Source organism: Triticum aestivum, chromosome 5B (assembly GCF_018294505.1).
Source record: "Triticum aestivum cultivar Chinese Spring chromosome 5B, IWGSC CS RefSeq v2.1, whole genome shotgun sequence".
NCBI classification, from domain to species: Eukaryota; Viridiplantae; Streptophyta; class Magnoliopsida; order Poales; family Poaceae; genus Triticum; species Triticum aestivum.
Genome location: NC_057807.1, coordinates 582021529 through 582043163, shown reverse-complemented (window position 1 = coordinate 582043163; position 21635 = coordinate 582021529). Strand labels below are relative to the sequence as shown.

The 21635-nt window shown below is 47.7% G+C and overlaps 1 protein-coding gene across 1 annotated transcript; it reads left to right on the top strand.

Moving 5' to 3' along the window:
* The first annotated feature begins 1138 nt into the window (after positions 1 to 1138).
* Positions 1139 to 4169, top strand: LOC123113388 (uncharacterized). The gene is made up of 10 exons (XM_044534609.1): positions 1139 to 1479; positions 1608 to 1866; positions 1957 to 2052; positions 2147 to 2515; positions 2620 to 2755; positions 2853 to 3015; positions 3125 to 3250; positions 3351 to 3545; positions 3660 to 3782; positions 3879 to 4169. Exons 2-10 carry the CDS (start codon positions 1635 to 1637, stop codon positions 3990 to 3992), a joined length of 1554 nt encoding a protein of 517 aa, XP_044390544.1. The 5' UTR covers positions 1139 to 1479; positions 1608 to 1634; the 3' UTR covers positions 3993 to 4169.
* The last annotated feature ends 17466 nt before the right edge of the window (positions 4170 to 21635 follow it).

The following is a 21635-nucleotide window of genomic DNA, read 5'->3' as shown; positions in this document are numbered from 1 at the left end:
TTCTGGCGAGAAGCAAAGCTTAAAGGCACGCACACACACACAACCCATAAAATGAAAACCGCCCGCTCAAACACGATTCTTTTTGTTTTTTTTGAAAGGTACAAACATGATATTTTCATTACATGTCCGCATCAGTCACGGTCCCTCGCTTTGCATATATGTCACACATCGAATCTGAGGATTTTGTTTTGCTTGGGGGGCATGTGTTTGCGGAGATTTGGAAGCAAGCCATGTCAAAACGATCAACAGGGACATGATTTTCTCCCAGCATTAAAATTCCTTGTTCAGACAAGCCAGACAGAGAGAGCCGAGCTTCCTCCGTGACCAAGTACACGCGCACTCACCCGCAGTTTGACCACCCTAAGAGCATTACTAGTAGAGCCCTCAAACCCTCAAACCTCTAAAAATAACTATTTTTTTACAGTTTTCGTCAAAAAAAAAACTGTAGACTAGAACCCCTTAACCCTCAAACCCTCAATTTTTTTTAAAGGTCCAACCCTCAAACCCTCTTTCAATCCTCAAAAGTAAGGGCTGGGGAGCAAAAGCTACCCCAACCCTCATTTGGCGGTTACACTCGCGCGGGAGGGAAAAATCCTCCCAACTCCCGCGCCCACGCCCGCGACCGCCGCTGCTAGTCGCCCCCGTCGCCGGCGGCCACCCCGTCGACCTCCCGCGCGCAACAACAACGTCGTTCATGGGGAATATTCCGCTATAAGGGTTGGGTTTGAGGGTTCTAATCTTTGTCTCTGTTTTTCAACCCGTAAAAATGCACAAAAAAATCATTTTTGAACCCTTAAAACACTAGTGAGGGTTTGAGGGTTTGAGGATTCTACTAGTAATGCTCTACACAAACCAAGCCAAACAAACCTGGATCGACCGAGGCCCGGGTACTATTCGACTCGACTCACCCAACCATTATTCCTTCATCGCCATAAAAAATAGGTGAACGGAAGCTGAGAAGCTTCATGGCCGGATTAATTAGTGGAGCCAGCGGCACTGTTGCGACCCCGCTTAGGTTGGGTTGGGCTGGGTTGGGTTCCTGGAACACGCGTGACAGAGACCGGGCAGTGCCCCGTACCCTCCCCGTCCCTCCGCCTCGGAATTCTTTACCCTTTCCCGGCGATTCATATGCCGCGCCTTTGCGGAGCAGCAAAGATCAGGGAGGGGATCCGTCCATGGAATGGATGATCAACACGCTTTAGGCCGGGCACGGGTCAATTAACTAAGTGGCATGCGCGTCACGTTCTCGCCTCCCTCCCCTCCCATCCCATGATTAGGATGATGCTTAGGGCGAGGTACTAGTACAAGTAGAGGGAGGACTGCTTGGGGTGGTAGGCAGCTGGAGACTGCGGAATTGTTGGCGGCCGGGCTCCCGTGTCCGAGAGGAACCCCTTTTTCTCCTGGCATTATCCGCTGAGAAGTCTGAGATAATTAGAGGTCGCTACTAGATTGATTGATTGGGTTGATCGATAAGGGCAGGTAAAGCTCTTTGATTGATCCGTCCCTTGGGTCTCTCCCAAAGTGCGGTATATATCCGTCCGTCAAGCTTCAAGCCGGCCGGCCTTGAGTTGCTAGCTAACTCTGCGAGGGTGGTTTGGTCCGGTCAGGTGTGCGTGCGTGCGTGCTCGCCGGCGATGGGTTCTTGCGTGTCGACCACGAGGCGGCGGCGGAGGTCCTCCAGGAAGCTGTCGGCCACGGCGACCAAGTTCCGCCGCAAGGTGTCCGCCGCGATCGCCGGCGACGCGGCCGGCCGCTTCGCCGCGCGCCACGGGGTCGTCCGCGTCGACGGCGCGCCGCCGGCCTCGGGCGTCACGCTCCACCTCACGCAGCTGCAGTGGCAGCACAGCCAGATGGACGCAGGGAATGGTGAGGCACCAAACCAAACGCCTCGTGTTCTCCGGCCGGCGCCGACCTGCTCGACCAGAGCACTGAATTTTCTTTTCTTGTTTTTTGCAGTGATCTGCGACGAGGCGTGGTACGACTCCGTCAGCATGCTGGGAGACTCGGCCGGCTCCGACGACGACGACAACGATTACTCCAGCGTCAGTGGAGGTATGGCGCTCGCCCCCATCTTTCCTGCCCTGCAGTGCAGTAAGTTCCAGGCTCGCCGTGCTCACATATCCATCCCCCTCCTTGCAAAATCCAGATCCTCTCCCGGAGGACGCCGCCGGCGGCACGAGCGCGTCGCCGTGCAAGGACGCGGCGTGCCTGGCGGACGCCGTGCAGCGCCTCCGGAGCATCGCGGACGCGGAGGCGTGCCAGGGCGACCCCCCGGGGAAAAGCGAGGACCCCGACGCTGCTCCTGCTCCTGGTCATGCCGCTGCCGGTGGCCTGAAAGAACCGCAGAGCGCGGCGTCCTGCTCGCCTCGGCCTCTCCCGGGCTCCGTCCCGAGCCACAAGGTGCAGCCGATGCCGGTCGCCGGGTTCAGCCCGCACCACCAGAGGAAGAAATCGGCCGTCGTCAGGCTCTCCTTCCGGAGGAGGTCGTACGAGGGCGATGAGATGACCGAAATGAGTGAGTCAACATCACCACTTTCGCCTACTGATCCAGCACTATTGTTCAATTTGTTCATCAGCATTTCGTTCCTGCTTTGCTGACGAAACTGACGATTAATTCAGCTGGCTCGGCCAAGTACCTGTACCGGCCGAGAGCGGGCCTGACGCTGCCGTGTGCGGCCGGCGAGAAGCCGTCGGAGGGCTGCTGGTCGGTCCTCGAGCCGTCGGTGTTCAGGGTCAGAGGGGAGGGTTTCTTCAGGTAAGAAGCAGTGTTACTGAAACTCCTGATGTGCATTCACTCACTGTATATTTCGTCTGTCAGCATGCCTGACTGAAGCTTATGAAATTGGTTGCAGAGACAAGAGGAAATCCCCAGCCCCAAACTGCTCCCCCTACACCCCGATCGGAGCTGACATGTTTGCCTGCCCAAGGAAGGTGCACCACATTGCGCAGCACATCGCGCTCCCGTCGCTCAAGCCCCACGACTCCTTCCCTTCGCTCCTCATTGTCAACATTCAGGTAATTCACTCGTGTTTCTTGACCTAACACTTAACAAGTTGTACTGATTTGTCACCTTTGGGAATTGATTGGTTAGATCTGAATTTAACAAGCTAACTGATCTGTACAGTTGCCTACCTACCCTACTACCATGTTCGGCGAGAACGACGGCGACGGGGTTAGCCTGGTCCTGTATTTCAAGATATCCGATAGCTTCGACAAGGAGATCTCTCCTCAGCTCAAGGACAGCATCAAGGTGAGCCAAATTGATTACATTTCTATTTCATTTCACAATCTAACAATTTTCAGTACCTTGGAGGCTTGGACAAGTTTCTGATGAGTAATTGGTTATGCAGAGTGTTATGAACGAGGAAATGGAGAAGGTCAAGGGGTTCCCGGTGGACAGCAACGTGCCCTACACAGAGAGGCTGAAAATCCTGGCCGGCATTGTAAACCCTGAAGACCTGCAGCTCAGCGCGGCCGAGAGGAGGCTTGTGCAGACCTACAACCAGAAGCCCGTGCTGTCTAGGCCCCAGCACAAATTCTACAAGGTACTGTACTAACCAATTATGCTGTCTCACATCTCCATGTGCTCAAATTCAGAGATTTCTTCATGTCCTAGTGCTGACTGAAACGTGTGCGTCCGTTTGTTCATTGTGATGCAGGGCTCGAACTACTTCGAGATCGACATCGACGTGCACCGGTTCAGCTACATATCGCGGAAGGGCCTTGAGACCTTCCGAGAGCGGCTGAAACATGGTGTCATCGATCTTGGGCTGACCATTCAGGTACTTAATATTTCCCCTCTGTTCTTGGCCTTGGGACCTGTTGTCATGAGGAGTATTTTGTTGGCTGAAAGTCTGAACCTTGTCGTCTGGGTGCAGGCACAGAAGGCTGAGGAGCTACCTGAGCATGTGTTGTGCTGCATGAGGCTGAACAAGTTGGATTTTGCGGACAACGGGCAAATACCGACGCTCATAACCTCCAGCGATGAATGAAGCTGGAAAATGTACTGACTTTGAGAGTGAGAGAGACAAGCTGTATATAGCGGGAGATAGAGGTAGGAACTAACGCAAATTTGTTGGGTAACGGTGTATTGATCGTGCAAATAATCTTGTGCACCGAATTGCAATTGGAGCAGTTCTGCTGTCTAAAGTTGTTCAGATGTTCGAATAGCCTGCATGCCTTTTTCAGAACATGGAAATGCGAGATTGCCCAAGTTGCCAAAGTCGCATTGTACATAATCTTGTGCACCGAAAATTGCCCCCAAAAAAGTTCAACGCATGAAAAGGAAGAGGAGGCCACAAAATACCACTCGTGCTGTGTGTAAACCCAAATTGGTCACTGTAAGAGTCGAGGAAACATGGTGGTGGTTTGTGAAAGATTTCATAGATGAACACACCCCATCCTCTGGTCCCACGTGATCTTTCTTGTATATTGTGTTCACACAAACGAATGAGCGACGAGCTGAAAGCGAGTATTGTAGAGATGGAAAATTCTGGGATCCTCAAACACAAAATCATAGATATCTTGCAAATTCAATCCGGGTCTATGATCAGCTTGAATGCACGACGAGATACATTTAGAATTTTTGCTATCTCTACAAGCAGGAAACAATCATTTTCGGTGATGCTCAAACGGTGATCCATTACGTGATGGTGCGACAAGAGAGAGATCCAGGTTTTTCTTCAAGTACTTGGTTGATAAAGATGGACATCATAAGGGATTGTCCTCCTCCGATAGCCAATCTGGCTTGACTACGAGGCTTTCAACGATGTTTTTTCATAGCACATACAGAGGCGGACCACGAAAAAAAAATTAAGGTGGGGCGAAGTCTCACTAAGATTTTTCTTTATGCAAATCAAAGGAGTCAATACACACTAACAGTGCACACTACAAACGAATAACCAAATACAACGAAATTGCAGACATGTTTCAATAGAAAAACAACCTAAAACATACCGATAATGAAGCATTTAGTGGCGTGTAGAAGACCCAGGCAATGGCAGTGCCCTACCCTCCTTCTGAAAATCTTCCTTAATTTTATTGAGATCAATACTTTTGAAGATCTCTCGCTCAATGTAACACACCATCAAGTCATTTAGCCAGCCATCACACATCTTGCTGCGCAACTCAGTCTTGATGATTTTCATTGATGAGAAGGCTCTTTCAACTGTTGCCGTCGCTACCGGTAGTAGCAATGCCAACTCAATGAGGCGATAAATAGCAGGAAACATGACATGCCTCTCAAGTTCAACCATCTTTTTTGCTAGACTTGCAATATCATGACAAGCTCTAAAGTCTTCAATTCTTCTCATATGGATAATGAATAGCTCTAGGTTATCAACTATATGTTCACGTTCATAATCTGAGAAATTCTCATGACAAATCTCTGTGAGTCTAGCAAGCTTATTCACATTGAACCTAGAAAAGGAGTTTCTAGGGTCAAGACAAGAGAAGTTCTGGAGCAGCTCTGAAGATACCTCATTAAAACGATGATCAAACTCTATGGTGATGGAGTCTATGGCAGCATAGAAGGTGTCCACGTGGAAAAAATGGTCAGCCGTGACATTGTTTCGTCCACCTTTTCTTGTCCCCCCCCCCCTTTGTAAAGATGCCATCCATATTTGGTATGGGAATGTCGTTTTTGGCGCAAAAGGCTTTGACATCTTCCAAGAGTGGCTCCCAACCATTATTTCTCCAGTTGATCAAACGTGTTCTCACATCTGTAACCAATGACATTTCCTAAAATGAGACAATTACAATTTTAGATGCATGTATGTTTACATGAACAAAACATATCAAACAGACTAGATACATATAGCATGTTCCATCACATACCTGAACAACATTTTGATCCTTCTTTTGCAATAGAAGAGACAAATCATTTGTCATGCGAAGGATTTTTAGCATCATCTTCAGGATGAACACAAAGCTAAGAGTCTCCATTTGATGAACCAAACCTCCAGCCCTACATGGAACATGTTGTTGGAAATATGCCCTAGAGGCAATAATAAAAGGATTATTATTATATTTCCTTGTTCATGATAATTGTCTTTATTCATGCTATAATTGTATTATCCGGAAATCGTAATACACGTGTGAATACATAGACCGTAATATGTCCCTAGTAAGCCTCTAGTTGACTAGCTCGTTGATCAACAGATAGTCATGGTTTCCTGACTATGGACATTAGATGTCGTTGATAACGGGATCACATCATTGGGAGAATAATGTGATGGACAAGACCCAATCCTAAGCATAGCACAAGATCGTGTAGTTCGTTTTGCTAGAGCTTTTCCAATGTCAAGTATCTTTTCCTTAGACCATGAGATCGTGTAACTCCCGGATACCGTAGGAGTGCTTTGGGTGTACCAAACGTCACAACGTCACTGGGTGACTATAAAGGTGCACTACAGGTATCTCCGAAAGTGTATGTTGGGTTGACACGGATCGAGACTGGGATTTGTCACTCCGTATTACGGAGAGGTATCACTGGGCCCACTCGGTAGTGCATCATCATAATGAGCTCAAAGTGACCAAGTGTCTGGTCACGGGATCATGCATTACGGTATGAGTAAAGTGACTTGCCGGTAACGAGACTGAACGAGGTATTGGGATACCGACGGTCGAGTCTCGGGTAAGTAACATACCGTCTGACAATATACGGGGTTGCTTGAATCCTCGACATCGTGGTTCATCCGATGAGATCATCGAGGAGTATGTGGGAGCCAACATGGGTATCCAGATCCCGCTGTTGGTTATTGACCGGAGAGCCGTCTCGGTCATGTCTGCATGTCTCCCGAACCCGTAGGGTCTACACACTTAAGGTTCGGTGACGCTAGGGTTGTACGAATATGAGTATGCAGCAAACCAAATGTTGTTCGGAGTCCCGGATGAGATCCCGGACGTCACGAGGAGTTTCGGAATGGTCTGGAGGTAAATAATTATATATAGGAAGTGTTGTTTCGGCCATCGAGAAAGTTTCGGGGTCACCCGGTATTGTACCGGGACCACCGGAAGGGTCCCGGGGGTCCACCGGGTGGGTCCACCTATCCCGGAGGGCCCCGTGGGCTGAAGTGGGAGGGGAACCAGCCCCTAGTGGGCTGGTGTGCCCCCCCCTTGGGCCCCCTGCGCCTAGGGTTGGAAACCCTAGGGTGGGGGCGCACCACTTGCCTTGGGGGGCACTCCACCCCCCCTGGCCGCCGCCCCCCTTGGGAGATTGCATCTCCAGGGCCGGTGCCCCCCTGGGGGCCTATATAAAGGAGGGGGGAGGGTGGGCAGCCGCACCCTGAGTCTTGGCACCTCCCTCCCCCTGCTACACCTCTTCCTCCTCCCACAGTTGCTTGGCGAAGCCCTGCCGGAGTCCTGCTGCATCCACCACCACACCGTCGTGCTGCTGGATCTTCATCAACCTCTCCTTTCCCCTTGCTGGATCAAGAAGGAGGAGACGCCACACTGACCGTACGTGTGTTGAACGCGGAGGTGCCGTCCGTTCGGCGCTAGGATCACGACGAGAACGACTACTTCAACCCCGTTTTTTTGAACGCTTCCGCTCGCGATCTACAAAGTGGTATGTAGATGCATCTCTCCTTTCACTCGTTGCTTAGATGAACTCATAGATGGATCTTGGTGAAACCGTAGAATTTTTTTTATTTTCTGCAACGTTCCCCAACAGTGGCATCATGAGCTAGGTCTATGCGTAGTTCTCTATTACACGAGTAGAACACAAATATGTTGTGGGCGTAGATCTTGTCAACTTGCTTGCCGCTACTAGTCTTTTCTTGCTTCAGCGGTATTGTGGGATGAAGCGGCCCGGACCGACCTTACACGTACGCTTACGTGAGACAGGTTCCACCGACTGACATGCACTAGTTGCATAAGGTGGCTAGCGGGTGTCTGTCTCTCCTACTTTAGTTGGAGCGGATTCGATGAAAAGGGTCCTTATGAAGGGTAAATAGAAGTTGAGAAAAACACGTTGTGGTTATTCGTAGGTAAGAAAACGTTCTTGCTAGAACCCAATTGCAGCCACGTAAAAGATGCAACAACAATTAGAGGACGTCTAACTTGTTTTTGCAGCAATTGTCATGTGATGTGATATGGCCAGAAGTTGTGATGAATGATGAATGATATATTGTGATGTATGAGATCATGTTCTTGTAATAGGAATCATGACTTGCATGTCGATGAGTATGACAACCGGCAGGAGCCATAGGAGTTGTCTTTATTTTTGTATGACATGCGTGTCATTGAAGAACGCCATGTAAATTACTTTACTTTATTGCTAAACGCGTTAGCCATAGAAGTAGAAGTAGTCGTTGGCGTGACAACTTCATGAAGACACGATGATGGAGATCATGATGATGGAGATCATGGTGTCATGCCGATGACGAAGATGATCATGGAGCCCCGAAGATGGAGATCAAAGGAGCTATATGATATTGGCCATATCATGTCACTATTATATAATTGCATGTGATGTTTATTATGTTTATGCATCTTGTTTACTTAGAACGGCGGTAGTAAATAAGATGATCCCTTATAATAATTTCAAGAAAGTGTTTCCCCTAACTGTGCACCGTTGCTAAAGTTCGTCGTTTCGAAGCACCACGTGATGATCGGGTGTGATAGATCCTTACGTTCACATACAACGGGTGTAAGACAGTTTTACACATGCAGAACACTTAGGGTTAACTTGACAAGCCTAGCATGTACATACATGGCCTCGGAACACAAGAGACCGAAAGGTCGAACATGAGTCGTATGGAAGATACAATCAACATGGAGATGTTCACCGATGATGACTAGTCCGTCTCACGTGATGATCGGACACGGCCTAGTCGACTCGGATCGTGTAACACTTAGACGACTAGAGGGATGTCAATCTGAGTGGAAGTTCATTAAATAATTTGATTAGATGAACTTAATTATCATGAACTTAGTCTAAAATCTTTGCAAAATATGTCTTGTAGATCAAATGGCCAACGCTCATGTCAACATGAACTTCAATGCGTTCCTAGAGAAAACCAAGCTGAAAGATGATGGCGGCAACTATTCGGACTGGGTCCGGAACCTGAGGATCATCCTCATAGCAGCCAAGAAAGCATATGTCCTAGAAGAACCGCTAGGTGAAGCACCCATCCCAGAGAACCAAGACGTTATGAACGCTTGGTAGTCACGTGCTGATGATTACTCCCTCGTTTAGTGCGGCATGCTTTACAGCTTAGAACCGGGGCTCCAAAAGCGTTTTGAGAAACACGGAGCATATGAGATGTTCGAGGAGCTGAAAATGGTTTTTCAAGCTCATGCCCGGGTCGAGAGATATGAAGTCTCTGACAAGTCCTATAGTTGTAAGATGGAGGAAAACAGTTCTGTCAGTGAGCACATACTCAAAATGTCTGGGTTGCACAACTGCATGTCCCAGCTGGAGATCAACCTCCCGGACGAGGCGGTCATTGACAGAATTCTTCAGTCGCTCCCACCGAGCTACAAGAGCTTTGTGTTGAACTACAATATGCAGGGGATGGTGAAGACCATTCCTGAAGTATTTTCAATGCTGAAGTCAGCAGAGGTTGAAATCAAGAAAAAACATCAAGTGTTGATGGTCAATAAGACCACTAAGTTCAAGAAGGGCAAGGGTAAGAAGAACTTCAAGAAGGACGGCAAAGATGTTGCCGCGCCCGGTAAGCCAGTTGCCGGGAAGAAGTCAAAGAATGGACCCAAGCCCGAGACTGAGTGGTTTTATTGCAAGGGGAAGGGTCACTAGAAGCGGAACTGCCCCAAATACTTAGCGAAAAGAAGGCCGGCAACACTAAAGGTATATTTGATATACATGTAATTGATGTGTACCTTACCAGTACTCGTAGTAACTCCTGGGTATTTGATACCAGTGTCGTTGCTCATATTTGTAACTCACAGCAGGAGCTGCGGAATAAGCGGAGACTGGCGAAGGACGAGGTGACGATGCGCGTCGGGAATGGTTCCAAGGTCGATGTGATCGCCGTCGGCACGCTACCTCTACATTTACCCACGGGATTAGTTATGAACCTCAATAATTGTTATTTAGTGCCAAGTTTGAGCATGAACATTGTATCTAGATCTCGTTTAATACGAGATGGCTACTCATTTAAATCTGAGAATAATGGTTGTTCTATTTATATGAGAGATATGTTTTATGGTCATGCCCCGATGGTCAATGGTTTATTCTTAATGAATCTCGAACGTAATGTTACACATATTCATAGCGTGAATACCAAAAGATGTAAAGTTGATAACGACAGTCCCACATACTTGTGGCACTGCCACCTTGGTCACATTGGTGTCAAGCGCATGAAGAAGCTCCATGCTGATGGACTTTTAGAGTCTCTAGATTATGAATCATTTGACACATGCGAACCATGCCTCATGGGCAAAATGACCAAGACTCCGTTCTCCGGAACAATGGAGCGAGCAACCAACTTATTGGAAATCATACATACCGATGTGTGCGGTCCAATGAGCGTTGAGGCTCGCGGAGGATATCGTTATGTTCTCACTCTCACTGATGACTTGAGTAGATATGGGTATGTCTACTTGATGAAACACAAGTCTGAGACCTTTGAAAAGTTCAAGGAATTTCAGAATGAGGTAGAGAATCAACGTGACCGAAAGATAAAGTTCCTACGATCAGATCGTGGAGGAGAATACTTAAGTCACGAATTTGGTACACACTTAAGGAAATGTGGAATCGTTTCACAACTCACGCCGCCTGGAACACCTCAGCGTAAGGGTGTGTCCGAACGTTGTAATCGCACTCTATTGGATATGGTGCGATCTATGATGTCTCTTACCAATTTACCGCTATCATTTTGGGGATACGCTCTAGAGACAGCTACATTCACTTTAAATAGGGCACCGTCTAAATCCGTTGAGATGACACCGTATGAATTATGGTTTGGGAAGAAACCTAAGCTGTCGTTTCTAAAAGTTTGGGGATGCGATGCTTATGTCAAGAAACTACAACCTGAAAAGCTCGAACCCAAGTCGGAAAAATGCGTCTTCATAGGATACCCTAAGGAAACCATTGGGTATACTTTCTACTTAAGATCTGAGGGCAAGATCTTTGTTGCCAAGAATGGATCCTTTCTGGAAAAAGAGTTTCTCTCGAAAGAAGTAAGTGGGAGGAAAGTAGAACTCGATGAAGTACTACATCTTGAACCGGAAAGTAGTGCAGCTCAGGAAAATGTTCCTGTGGTGCCTACACCAACTGGAGAGGAAATTAATGATTATGTCAAGGTACTTCGGATCAAGTTGCTACTGAACCTCGTAGGTCCACAAGGACACGTTCCACACCAGAGTGGTATGGCAACCCTGTCCTGGAAATCATGTTGTTAGACAACGGTGAACCTTCGAACTATGAAGAGGCGATGGCGGGCCCATATTCCAACAAATGGCTTGAAGCCATGCAATCCGAGATAGAATCCATGTATGAAAACAAAGTATGGACTTTGACAGACTTGCCCGATGATCGGCGAACGATAGAAAACAAATGGATCTTTAAGAAGAAGACGGACGCGGATGGTAATATTACCATCTATAAAGCTCGACTTGTCGCTAAGGGTTATCGACAAGTTCAAGGGGTTGACTACGATGAGACATTCTCTCCCGTAGCGAAGCTGAAGTCCGTCCGAATCATGTTAGCAATTGCCGCATACTATGATTATGAGATATGGCAGATGGACGTCAAAACGACATTCCTTAACGGGTATCTTAAGGAAGAGCTGTATATGATGCAGTCGGAGGGTTTTGTCGATCCTAAGAATGCTAGCAAAGTATGCAAGCTCCAGCGATCCATTTATGGGCTGGTGCAAGCATCTCGGAGTTGGAACATTCGCTTTGATGAGATGATCAAAGCGTTTGGGTTTATGCAGACTTATGGAGAAGCCTGCGTTTACAAGAAAGTGAGTGGGAGCTCTGTAGAATTTCTCATATTATATGTAGATGACATACTTTTGATGGGAAATGATATAGAACTTTTGGACAACATTAAGGCCTACTTGAATAAGTGTTTTTCAATGAAGGACCTTGGAGAAGCTGCTTACATATTAGGCATCAAGATCTATAGGGATAGATTGAGACGCCTCATAGGTCTTTCACAAAGCACATACCTTGATAAGATTTTGAAGAAGTTCAAAATGGATCAGTCTAAGAAAGGGTTCTTGCCTGTATTGCAAGGTGTGAGATTGAGCTCAGCTCAATGCCCGACCACGGCAAAAGATAAAGAAGAGATGAGTGTCATCCCCTATGCTTCAGCCATAGGATCTATTATGTATGCCATGCTGTGTACCAGACCTGATGTAAAGCTTGCCGTAAGTTTGGTAGGAAGGTACCAAAGTAATCCCGGCAAGGAACACTGGACAACGGTCAAGAATATCCTGAAGTACCTGAAAAGGACAAAGGACATGTTTCTCGTTTATGGAGGTGACGAAGAGCTCGCCGTAAAGGGTTACGTCGATGCTAGCTTCGACACAGATCTGGATGACTCTAAGTCACAAACCGGATATGTATATATGTTGAATGGTGGAGCAGTAAGCTGGTGCAGCTACAAGCAGAGCGTCGTGGCGGGATCTACATGTGAAGCGGAGTACATGGCAGCCTCAGAGGCAGCGCATGAAGAAATTTGGGTGAAGGAGTTCATCACCGACCTAGGAGTCATACCCAATGCGTCGGGGCCGATCAAACTCTTCTGTGACAACACTGGAGCTATTGCCCTTGCCAAGGAGCCCAGGTTTCACAAGAAGACCAGGCACATCAAGCGTCGCTTCAACTCCATCCGTTAAAATGTTCAAGATGGAGACATAGATATTTGCAAAGTACATACGAATCTGAATGTCGCAGATCCATTGACTAAACCTCTTTCGCGAGCAAAACATGATCAACACCAGAACTCTATGGGTGTTTGATTCATCACAATGTAACTAGATTATTGACTCTAGTGCAAGTGAGAGACTGTTGGAAATATGCCCTAGAGGCAATAATAAAAGGATTATTATTATATTTCCTTGTTCATGATAATTGTCTTTATTCATGCTATAATTGTATTATCCGGAAATCGTAATACACGTGTGAATACATAGACCGTAATATGTCCCTAGTAAGCCTCTAGTTGACTAGCTCATTGATCAACAGATAGTCATGGTTTCCTGACTATGGACATTAGATGTCGTTGATAACGAGATCACATCATTGGGAGAATGATGTGATGGACAAGACCCAATCCTAAGCATAGCACAAGATCGTGTAGTTCGTTTTGCTAGAGCTTTTCCAATGTCAAGTATCTTTTCCTTAGACCATGAGATCGTGTAACTCCCGGATACCGTAGGAGTGCTTTGGGTGTACCAAACGTCACAACGTCACTGGGTGACTATAAAGGTGCACTACAGGTATCTCCGAAAGTGTCTGTTGGGTTGACACGGATCGAGACTGGGATTTGTCACTCCGTATTACGGAGAGGTATCACTGGGCCCACTCGGTAGTGCATCATCATAATGAGCTCAAAGTGACCAAGTGTCTGGTCACGGGATCATGCATTACGGTACGAGTAAAGTGACTTGCCGGTAACGAGACTGAACGAGGTATTGGGATACCGACGATTGAGTCTCGGGCAAGTAACATACCGTCTGACAAAGCGAATAGTATACAGGGTTGCTTGAATCCTCGACATCACGGTTCATCCGATGAGATCATCGAGGAGTATGTGGGAGCCAACATGGGTATCCAGATCCCGCTGTTGGTTATTGACCGGAGAGCCATCTCGGTCATGTCTGCATGTCTCCCGAACCCGTAGGGTCTACACACTTAAGGTTCGGTGACGCTAGGGTTGTATGAATATGAGTATGCAGCAAACCGAATGTTGTTCGGAGTCCCGGATGAGATCCCGCACGTCACGAGGAGTTTCGGAATGGTCCGGAGGTAAAGAATTATATATAGGAAGTGCTGTTTCGGCCATCGGGAAAGTTTCGGGGTCACCCGGTATTGTACCGGGACCACCGGAAGGGTCCCGGGGGTCCACCGGGTGGGGCCACCTATCCCGGAGGGCCCCGTGGGCTGAAGTGGGAGGGGAACCAGCCCCTAGTGGGCTGGTGCGCCCCCCCTTGTGCCCCCCTGTGCCTAGGGTTGGAAACCCTAGGGTGGGGGGGCGCACCACTTGCCTTGGGGGGCACTCCACCCTCCTGGCCGCCGCCCCCTTGGGAGATTGCATCTCCAGGGCCGGCACCCCCCTGGGGGCCTATATAAAGGAGGGGGGAGGGAGGGCAGCCGCACCCTGAGTCTTGGCGCCTCCCTCCCCCTGCTACACCCCTTCCTCCTCCCACAGTTGGTTGGCGAAGCCCTGCCGGAGTCCTGCTGCATCCACCACCACACCGTCGTGCTGCTGGATCTTCATCAACCTCTCCTTTCCCCTTGCTGGATCAAGAAGGAGGAGACGTCATGCTGACCGTACGTGTGTTGAACGCGGAGGTGCCGTCCGTTCGGCGCTAGGATCTCCGGTGATAGGATCACGACGAGAACGACTACCTCAACCCCGTTTTTTTGAATGCTTCCGCTCGCGATCTACAAAGTGGTATGTAGATGCATCTCTCCTTTCACTCGTTGTTTAGATGAACTCATAGATGGATCTTGGTGAAACCGTAGAATTTTTTTTATTTTCTGCAACGTTCCCCAACACATGCACATCATCCTCAACAATGCCCAAAACCTCTATGACTGCATCCCACATTGATTCAATGCGAGATAAGGTTGTGTAATGGGAGCCCCATCTTGTATCTCCAGGTGTGACTACATCTTGTATCTTCAAGCAAGTGGCATGTGCCGAAACATTGACACTTTCACGGGTACTTGGGTTTGATTTCGTGCTGCTGCCACTACCAAACACTTCAAAATATCTTTTCAAATCTGCAATTCACATCCAGAATGTTCACACATATTAATATGTCACTACAATCTGCTTGAATTTGAGGCGTCAAGCTACTGTTAAAATTTGCTACAAAATTTCAGGAAAGTTGAGAAATCACCTCCTCCCCTTTCATTTGGGTTTCCTGTTCCCTTCCTCTTCCTTTCCATCTTCGGGCAATTTGGCCGGGACTATGCTGGACTAAGAAGTGGCTGGACGGCCGGACAACCGGACTGCTGTTGGCCTGCCGCTGCTACTAGGTGCTCGGCATCTGCACTTTGCAGGCACTTTTTGAAGGAAATATGCGCTAGAGGCAATAATAAAGTTATTATTTATTTCCTTATTTCATGATAAATGTTTATTATTCATGCTAGAATTGTATTAACCGAAAACATGATACATGTGTGAATATATAGACAAACATAGTGTCACTAGTATGCCTCTACTTGACTAGCTCGTGAATCAAAGATGGTTAAGTTTCCTAGCAATGGACATGATTGTCATTTGATTAACGGGATCACATCATTAGGAGAATGATGTGATTGACTTGACCCATTCTGTTAGCTTAGCACTTGATCGTTTAGTATGTTGCTATTGCTTTCTTCATGACTTATACATGTTCCTATGACTATGAGATTATACAACTCCCGTTTACCGGAGGAACACTTTGTGTGCTACCAAACGTCACAACGTAACTGGGTGATTATAAAGGAGCTCTATAGGTGTCTCCGAAGGTACTTGCTGAGTTGGCGTATTTCGAGATTAGGATTTGTCACTCCGATTGTCGGAGAAGTATCTCTGGGCCCTCTCGGTAATGCACATCACTATAAGCCTTGCAAGCAATGTAGCTAATGAGTTAGTTACGGAATGATGCATTACATAACGAGTAAACAGACTTGCCGGTAACGAGATTGAACTAGGTATTGGGCTACCGACGATCGAATCTCGGGCAAGTAACATACCGATGACAAAGGGAACAACGTATGTTGTTATGCGGTTTGACCGATAAAGATCTTTGTAGAATATGTGGGAGCCAATATGAGCATCCAGGTTCCGCTATTGGTTATTGACCGAAAACGTGTTTCGGTCATGTCTACATAGTTCTCGAACCCGTAGGGTCCGCACGCTTAAGGTTTCGATGATAGTTTTATTATGATTTTATGCTTTTTGATGTACCGAAGGAGTTCAGAGTCCCGGATGAGATCGGGAACATGACGACGAGTCTTGAAATGGTCAAGACATAAAGATCAATATATTGGACGACTATATTTGGACATCGGAAAGGTTCCAAGTGGTTCGGGTATTTTCGGAGTACCGGGGAGTTACGGGAATACGGGGGAAGAAGTATATGGGCCTTATTGGGATTTAGGGGAGAGAGAGAGGCAGGCCGTGCGCCCCCCAATGACTAGTCCGAATTGGACTAGGGGGAGGGGCGGCGCCCCCTCCTTCCTTCTCTTCCCTCTCCCCCTTCCTTGTCTCCTACTCCTACTACATGGAAGGGGAGGATCCTACTCCCGGTGGGAGTAGGACTCCTCCAGGGCGCGCCATAGGGGCCGGCCCTCTCCCTCTCCTCCACTCCTTTATATGCGGGGGCAGGGGGACACCTCTAGACACAACAACAATTGATCCTTGAGATCTCTTAGCCGTGTGCGGTGCCCCCCTCCACCATAATCCACCTCGGTAATATCGTAGCGGTGCTTAGGCGAAGCCCTGCATCGGTAGAACATCATCATCGTCACCATGCCGTTGTGCTGACGGAACTCTCCCTCAAAGCTCGGCTGGATCGGAGTTCGAGGGACGTCATCGAGCTGAACGTGTGCTGAACTCGGAGGTGCCGTGCGTTCGGTACTTGATCGGTCGGATCGTGAGGACGTACGACTACATCAACCGCGTTGTGCTAACGCTTCTGCTTTCGGTCTACGAGGGTATGTGGAGACACTCTCCCCTCTCGTTGCTATGCATCACCATGATCTTGCGTGTGCGTAGGAATTTTTTTGAAATTACTACGTTCCCCAACAGTGGCATCTGAGCCAGGTTTTATATGTAGATGTTATATGCACGAGTAGAACACAAGTGAGTTGTGGGCTATACGAGTCATACTGCTTACCAGCATGTCATACGTTGGTTCGGCGGTATTGTTGGATGAAGCGGCCCGGACCAACATCACATGTACGCTTACACGAGGTTGGTTCTACCGACGTGCTTTGCACACAGGTGGCTGGCGGGTGTCAGTTTCTCCAACTTTAGTTGAACCGAGTGTGGCTACGCCCGGTCCTTGCGAAGGTTAAAACAACACTAACTTGACGAGCTATCGTTGTGGTTTTGATGTGTAGGTAAGAACGGTTCTTACTCAGCCCGTAGCAGCCACGTAAAATTTGCAACAACAAAGTAGAGGACGTCTAACTTGTTTTTGCAGGGCATGTTGTGATGTGATATGGTCAAGACGTGATGCTATATTTTATTGTATGAGATGATCATGTTTTGTAACCGAGTTATCGGCAACTGGCAGGAGCCATATGGTTGTCGCTTTATTGTATGAAATGCAAGCGCCCTGTAATCGCTTTACTTTATCACTAAGCGGTAGCGATAGTCGTAGAAGCAATAGATGGCGAAACGACAATGATACTACGATGGAGATCAAGGTGTCGCGCTGGTGACGATGGTGATCACGACGGTGCTTCGGAGATGGAGATCACAAGCACAAGATGATGATGGCCATATCATATCACTTATATTGATTGCATGTGATGTTTATCCTTTATGCATCTTATCTTGCTTTGATTGACGGTAGCATTTTAAGATGATCTCTCACTAATTATCAAGAAGTGTTCTCCTAGAGTATGCACCATTGCGAAAGTTCTTCGTGCTGAGACACCACGTGATGATCGGGTGTGATAGGCTCTACGTTCAAATACAACGGGTGCAAAACAGTTGCACATGCAGAATACTCAGGTTAAACTTGACGAGCCTAGCATATACAGATATGGCCTCGGAATACTGAGACCGAAAGGTCGAGCGTGAATCATATAGTAGATATGATCAACATAGTGATGTTCACCATTGAAAACTACTCCATCTCACGTGATGATCGGACATGGTTTAGTTGATTTGGATCACGTGATCACTTAAATGACTAGAGAGATGTCTATCTAAGTGGGAGTTCTTAAGCAATATGATTAATTGAACTTAAATTTATCATGAACTTAGTCCTGGTAGTATTTTGCAAATTATGTTGTCGATCAATAGCTCGCGTTATTGCTTTCATATATTTATTTTGATATGTTCCTAGAGAAAACTATGTTGAAAGATGTTAGTAGCAATGATGCGGATTGGATCCGTGATCTGAGGTTTATCCTCATTGCTGCACAGAAGAATTATGTCCTTGATGCACCGCTAGATGTCAGACCTATTGCAAGAGCAGATGCAGATGTTTTGAACGTCATGGACCATATGAGATGTTCCAGGAGTTGAATTTAATATTTCAAGCAAATACCCGAGTTGAAAGATATGAAGTCTCCAACAAGTTCTATAGCTAAAAGATGGAGGAGAATCGCTCAACTAGTGAGCATGTGCTCAGATTGTTTGGGTACTACAATCGCTTGAATCAAGTGGGAGTTAATCCTCCAAATAAGATAATGATTGATAGAGTTCTCCAGTCACCATCACCATGTTACTAGAACTTCGTGATGAACTATAGTATGCAAGGGATGACGAAAATGATTCCCGAGCTCTTCGTGATGCTGAAATCAACGAAGGTAGAAATCAAGAAAGAGCATCAAGTGTTGATGATTGACAAGACCACTAGTTTCAATAAAAGGGCAAAGGGAAAGAAAGGGAACTTCAAGTAGAATGGCAAGCAAGTTGTCACTCCCACGAAGAAGCCCAAAGCTGGACCAAAGCCTGAAACTGAGTGCTTCTACTGCAAAGGAAATGGTCACTGGAAGTGGAAATGCCCTGAATATTTGGTAGATAAGAAGGATGGCAAAGTGAACAAGGGTATATTTGATATACAGGTTATTGATGTGTACCTTACTAGTGTTTATAGTAACCCCTGGGTATTTGATACTTGTTCGGTTGCTAAGATTAGTAACTCGAAACAGGAGTTACAGAATAAACAGAGACTAATTGAGGGTGAAGTGACAATGTGTGTGGTTCCAAGATTGATATGATCATCATCGCACACTCCCTATATTTTCGAGATTAGTGTTAAACCTGAATAAATGTTATTTGGAGTTTGCGTTGAGCATGAATATGATTTGATCATGTTTATTGCAATACGGTTATTCATTTAAAGTCAGAGAATAATTGTTGTTCTGTTTACATGAAATAAAACCTTCGATGGTCATACACCCAATGAAAATAGTTTGATGGATCTCGATCGTAGTGATACACATATACATAATATTGATGCCAAAAGATGCAGAGTTGATAATGATAGTGCAACTTATTTGTGGCACTGCCGTTTGGGTCATATCAGTGTAAAGCGCATGAAGAAACTCCATAAAGATGGACTTTTGGAATCACTTGGTTATGAATCATTTGATGCTTGCGAATCGTGCCTGAGGGAGTCCTGGATTAGGGGGTGTCCAGATAGCCGAACTATCACCGATGGCTGGACTCCTAGACTATGAAGATACAAGATTGAAGACTTCGTCCCGTGTCCAGATGGGACTTTCCTTGGTGTGGAAGGCAAGCTTGGCGATACGGATATGTAGATCTCCTACCATTGTAACCGACTCTGTGTAACCCTAACCCTCTCCGGTGTCTATATAAACCGGAGGGTTTTAGTCCGTAGGACAAACAACAATCATACCATAGGCTAGCTTCTAGGGTTTAGCCTCTCTGATCTCGTGGTAGATCTACTCTTGTACTACCCATATCATCAATATTAATCAAGTAGGAGTAGGGTTTTACCTCCATCGAGAGGGCCCGAACCTGGGTAAAAACATCGTGTCCCTTGTCTCCTGTTACCATCCGCCTAGACGCACAGTTCGGGAACCCCTACCCGAGATCCACCGGTTTTGACACCGACATTGGTGCTTTCATTGAGAGTTCCTCTGTGTCGTCACCTTTGGGCCCGATGGCTCCTTCAATCATCAGCAACGACGTGGTCCAGGGTGAGACTTTTCTCCCTGAATAGATCTTCGTATTCGGCGGCTTCGCACTGCGGGCCAATTCGCTTGGCCATCTGGAGCAGATCGAAAACTGCGCCCCTGGCCATCAAGTCAGATTTGGAAGTTTGAACTACACGGCTGACATCCGCGGAGACTTGATCTTCGACGGATTCGAGCCACAGCCAAGCGCGCCGCATTGTCTCGATGGGTATGACCTAGCTCTACCGCCGAACAGTACCCTGGAGGCCGCACCAGCATCCGCTCCGACCCTAATTTCAGAGCCGACTTCGCCGATCGAGGACAAGTGGTTGGACACCGCCTCGAGGGCTACTACCTCTACGGCAATTGAGCCGAACACCATCCCTGTCCTTTGCAAAGCCCGTGACTCCGAGGTGCCGGACTCCCCTCCGGACTCCAAACCTCCCGCACCCCTGCCAGTCAAATCCGATTGGGCGCCGGTTATGGAGTTCACTGCCGCGAACATTTTTCAGCACTCGCCCTTTGGCGACATCCTAACTTTACTAAAGTCCCTCTCTTTATCAGGAGAGCCCTGGCCGGACTGTGGCCAGGAAGGTTGGGATGCGGACGACGAAGAAATTCAACGCCCACCCACCACCCACTTCGTAGCCACTGTCGATGATTTAACCGACATGCTCGATTTCGACTCCGAAGACATCGACGGTATGGACGACGATGCAGGAGACATCCAAGAACCGGCGCCTACAGGGCACTGGAAGGCCACCTTGTCATATGACATATACATGGTGGACACCCCTAAAGATGGGAATGGCAATGGAACAGTGGAGGATGACCCCTCCAAGAAGCAGCCCAAGCGTCGGCGTCAGCGGCGCCGCTCTAAAACCCGTCATAGCAAAAACGATGATTCCGGCACGGGAGATAATAACACCCCGGACAGTGCCGAAGACAACCCCCTCCAGTAGGATTCAACACAGGAGGAGGGAGAAGCCAGCCCTCATGATAGAGCGGCAGACAGAGAGGTGGAGGGCGATAATTATATGCCTCCCTCCAAAGATGAAGCAAGCCTCGATGACGACGAATTTGTCATGCCCGAGGATCCCGTCAAACAAGAGCGTTTCAAACGCAGGATTATGGCCACGGCAAACAGCCTCAAGAAAAATCAGCAGCAACTTAGAGCTGACCAAGACTTGCTAGCTGACAGATGGACCAAAGTCCTTGCAGCCGAAGAGTACAAACTCGATCGCCCCTCCAAGAGCTACCCAAAACGCAGGCTGCTACCCCAATTAGAGGAGGAAGCACCCAAACCTACATCACCAACGCATGACGCGGCCGACCAGCCACCTCGTGGCCGCGACAGAGAGGCCTCTAGGCCCTCCGCTAAAGCCGCGCCCCGGCGTCGCTCAAAAAGCACAAAGCCGCGGGGAAATGCGCCGGACTTGCGAGACATATTGGAGGACAAGGCAAGGCAAATAAGATCGATCTACGGATCGCGTGGGCGCCCCACAACACGTGATGACAACCGTCACGCCGGATACAACAATTCCGGCCGGGCCGAACACAGTAGACAAAGCTCATTTGAGCTACGTCGTGATATAGCCCAATATAGAGGCGCCGCACAC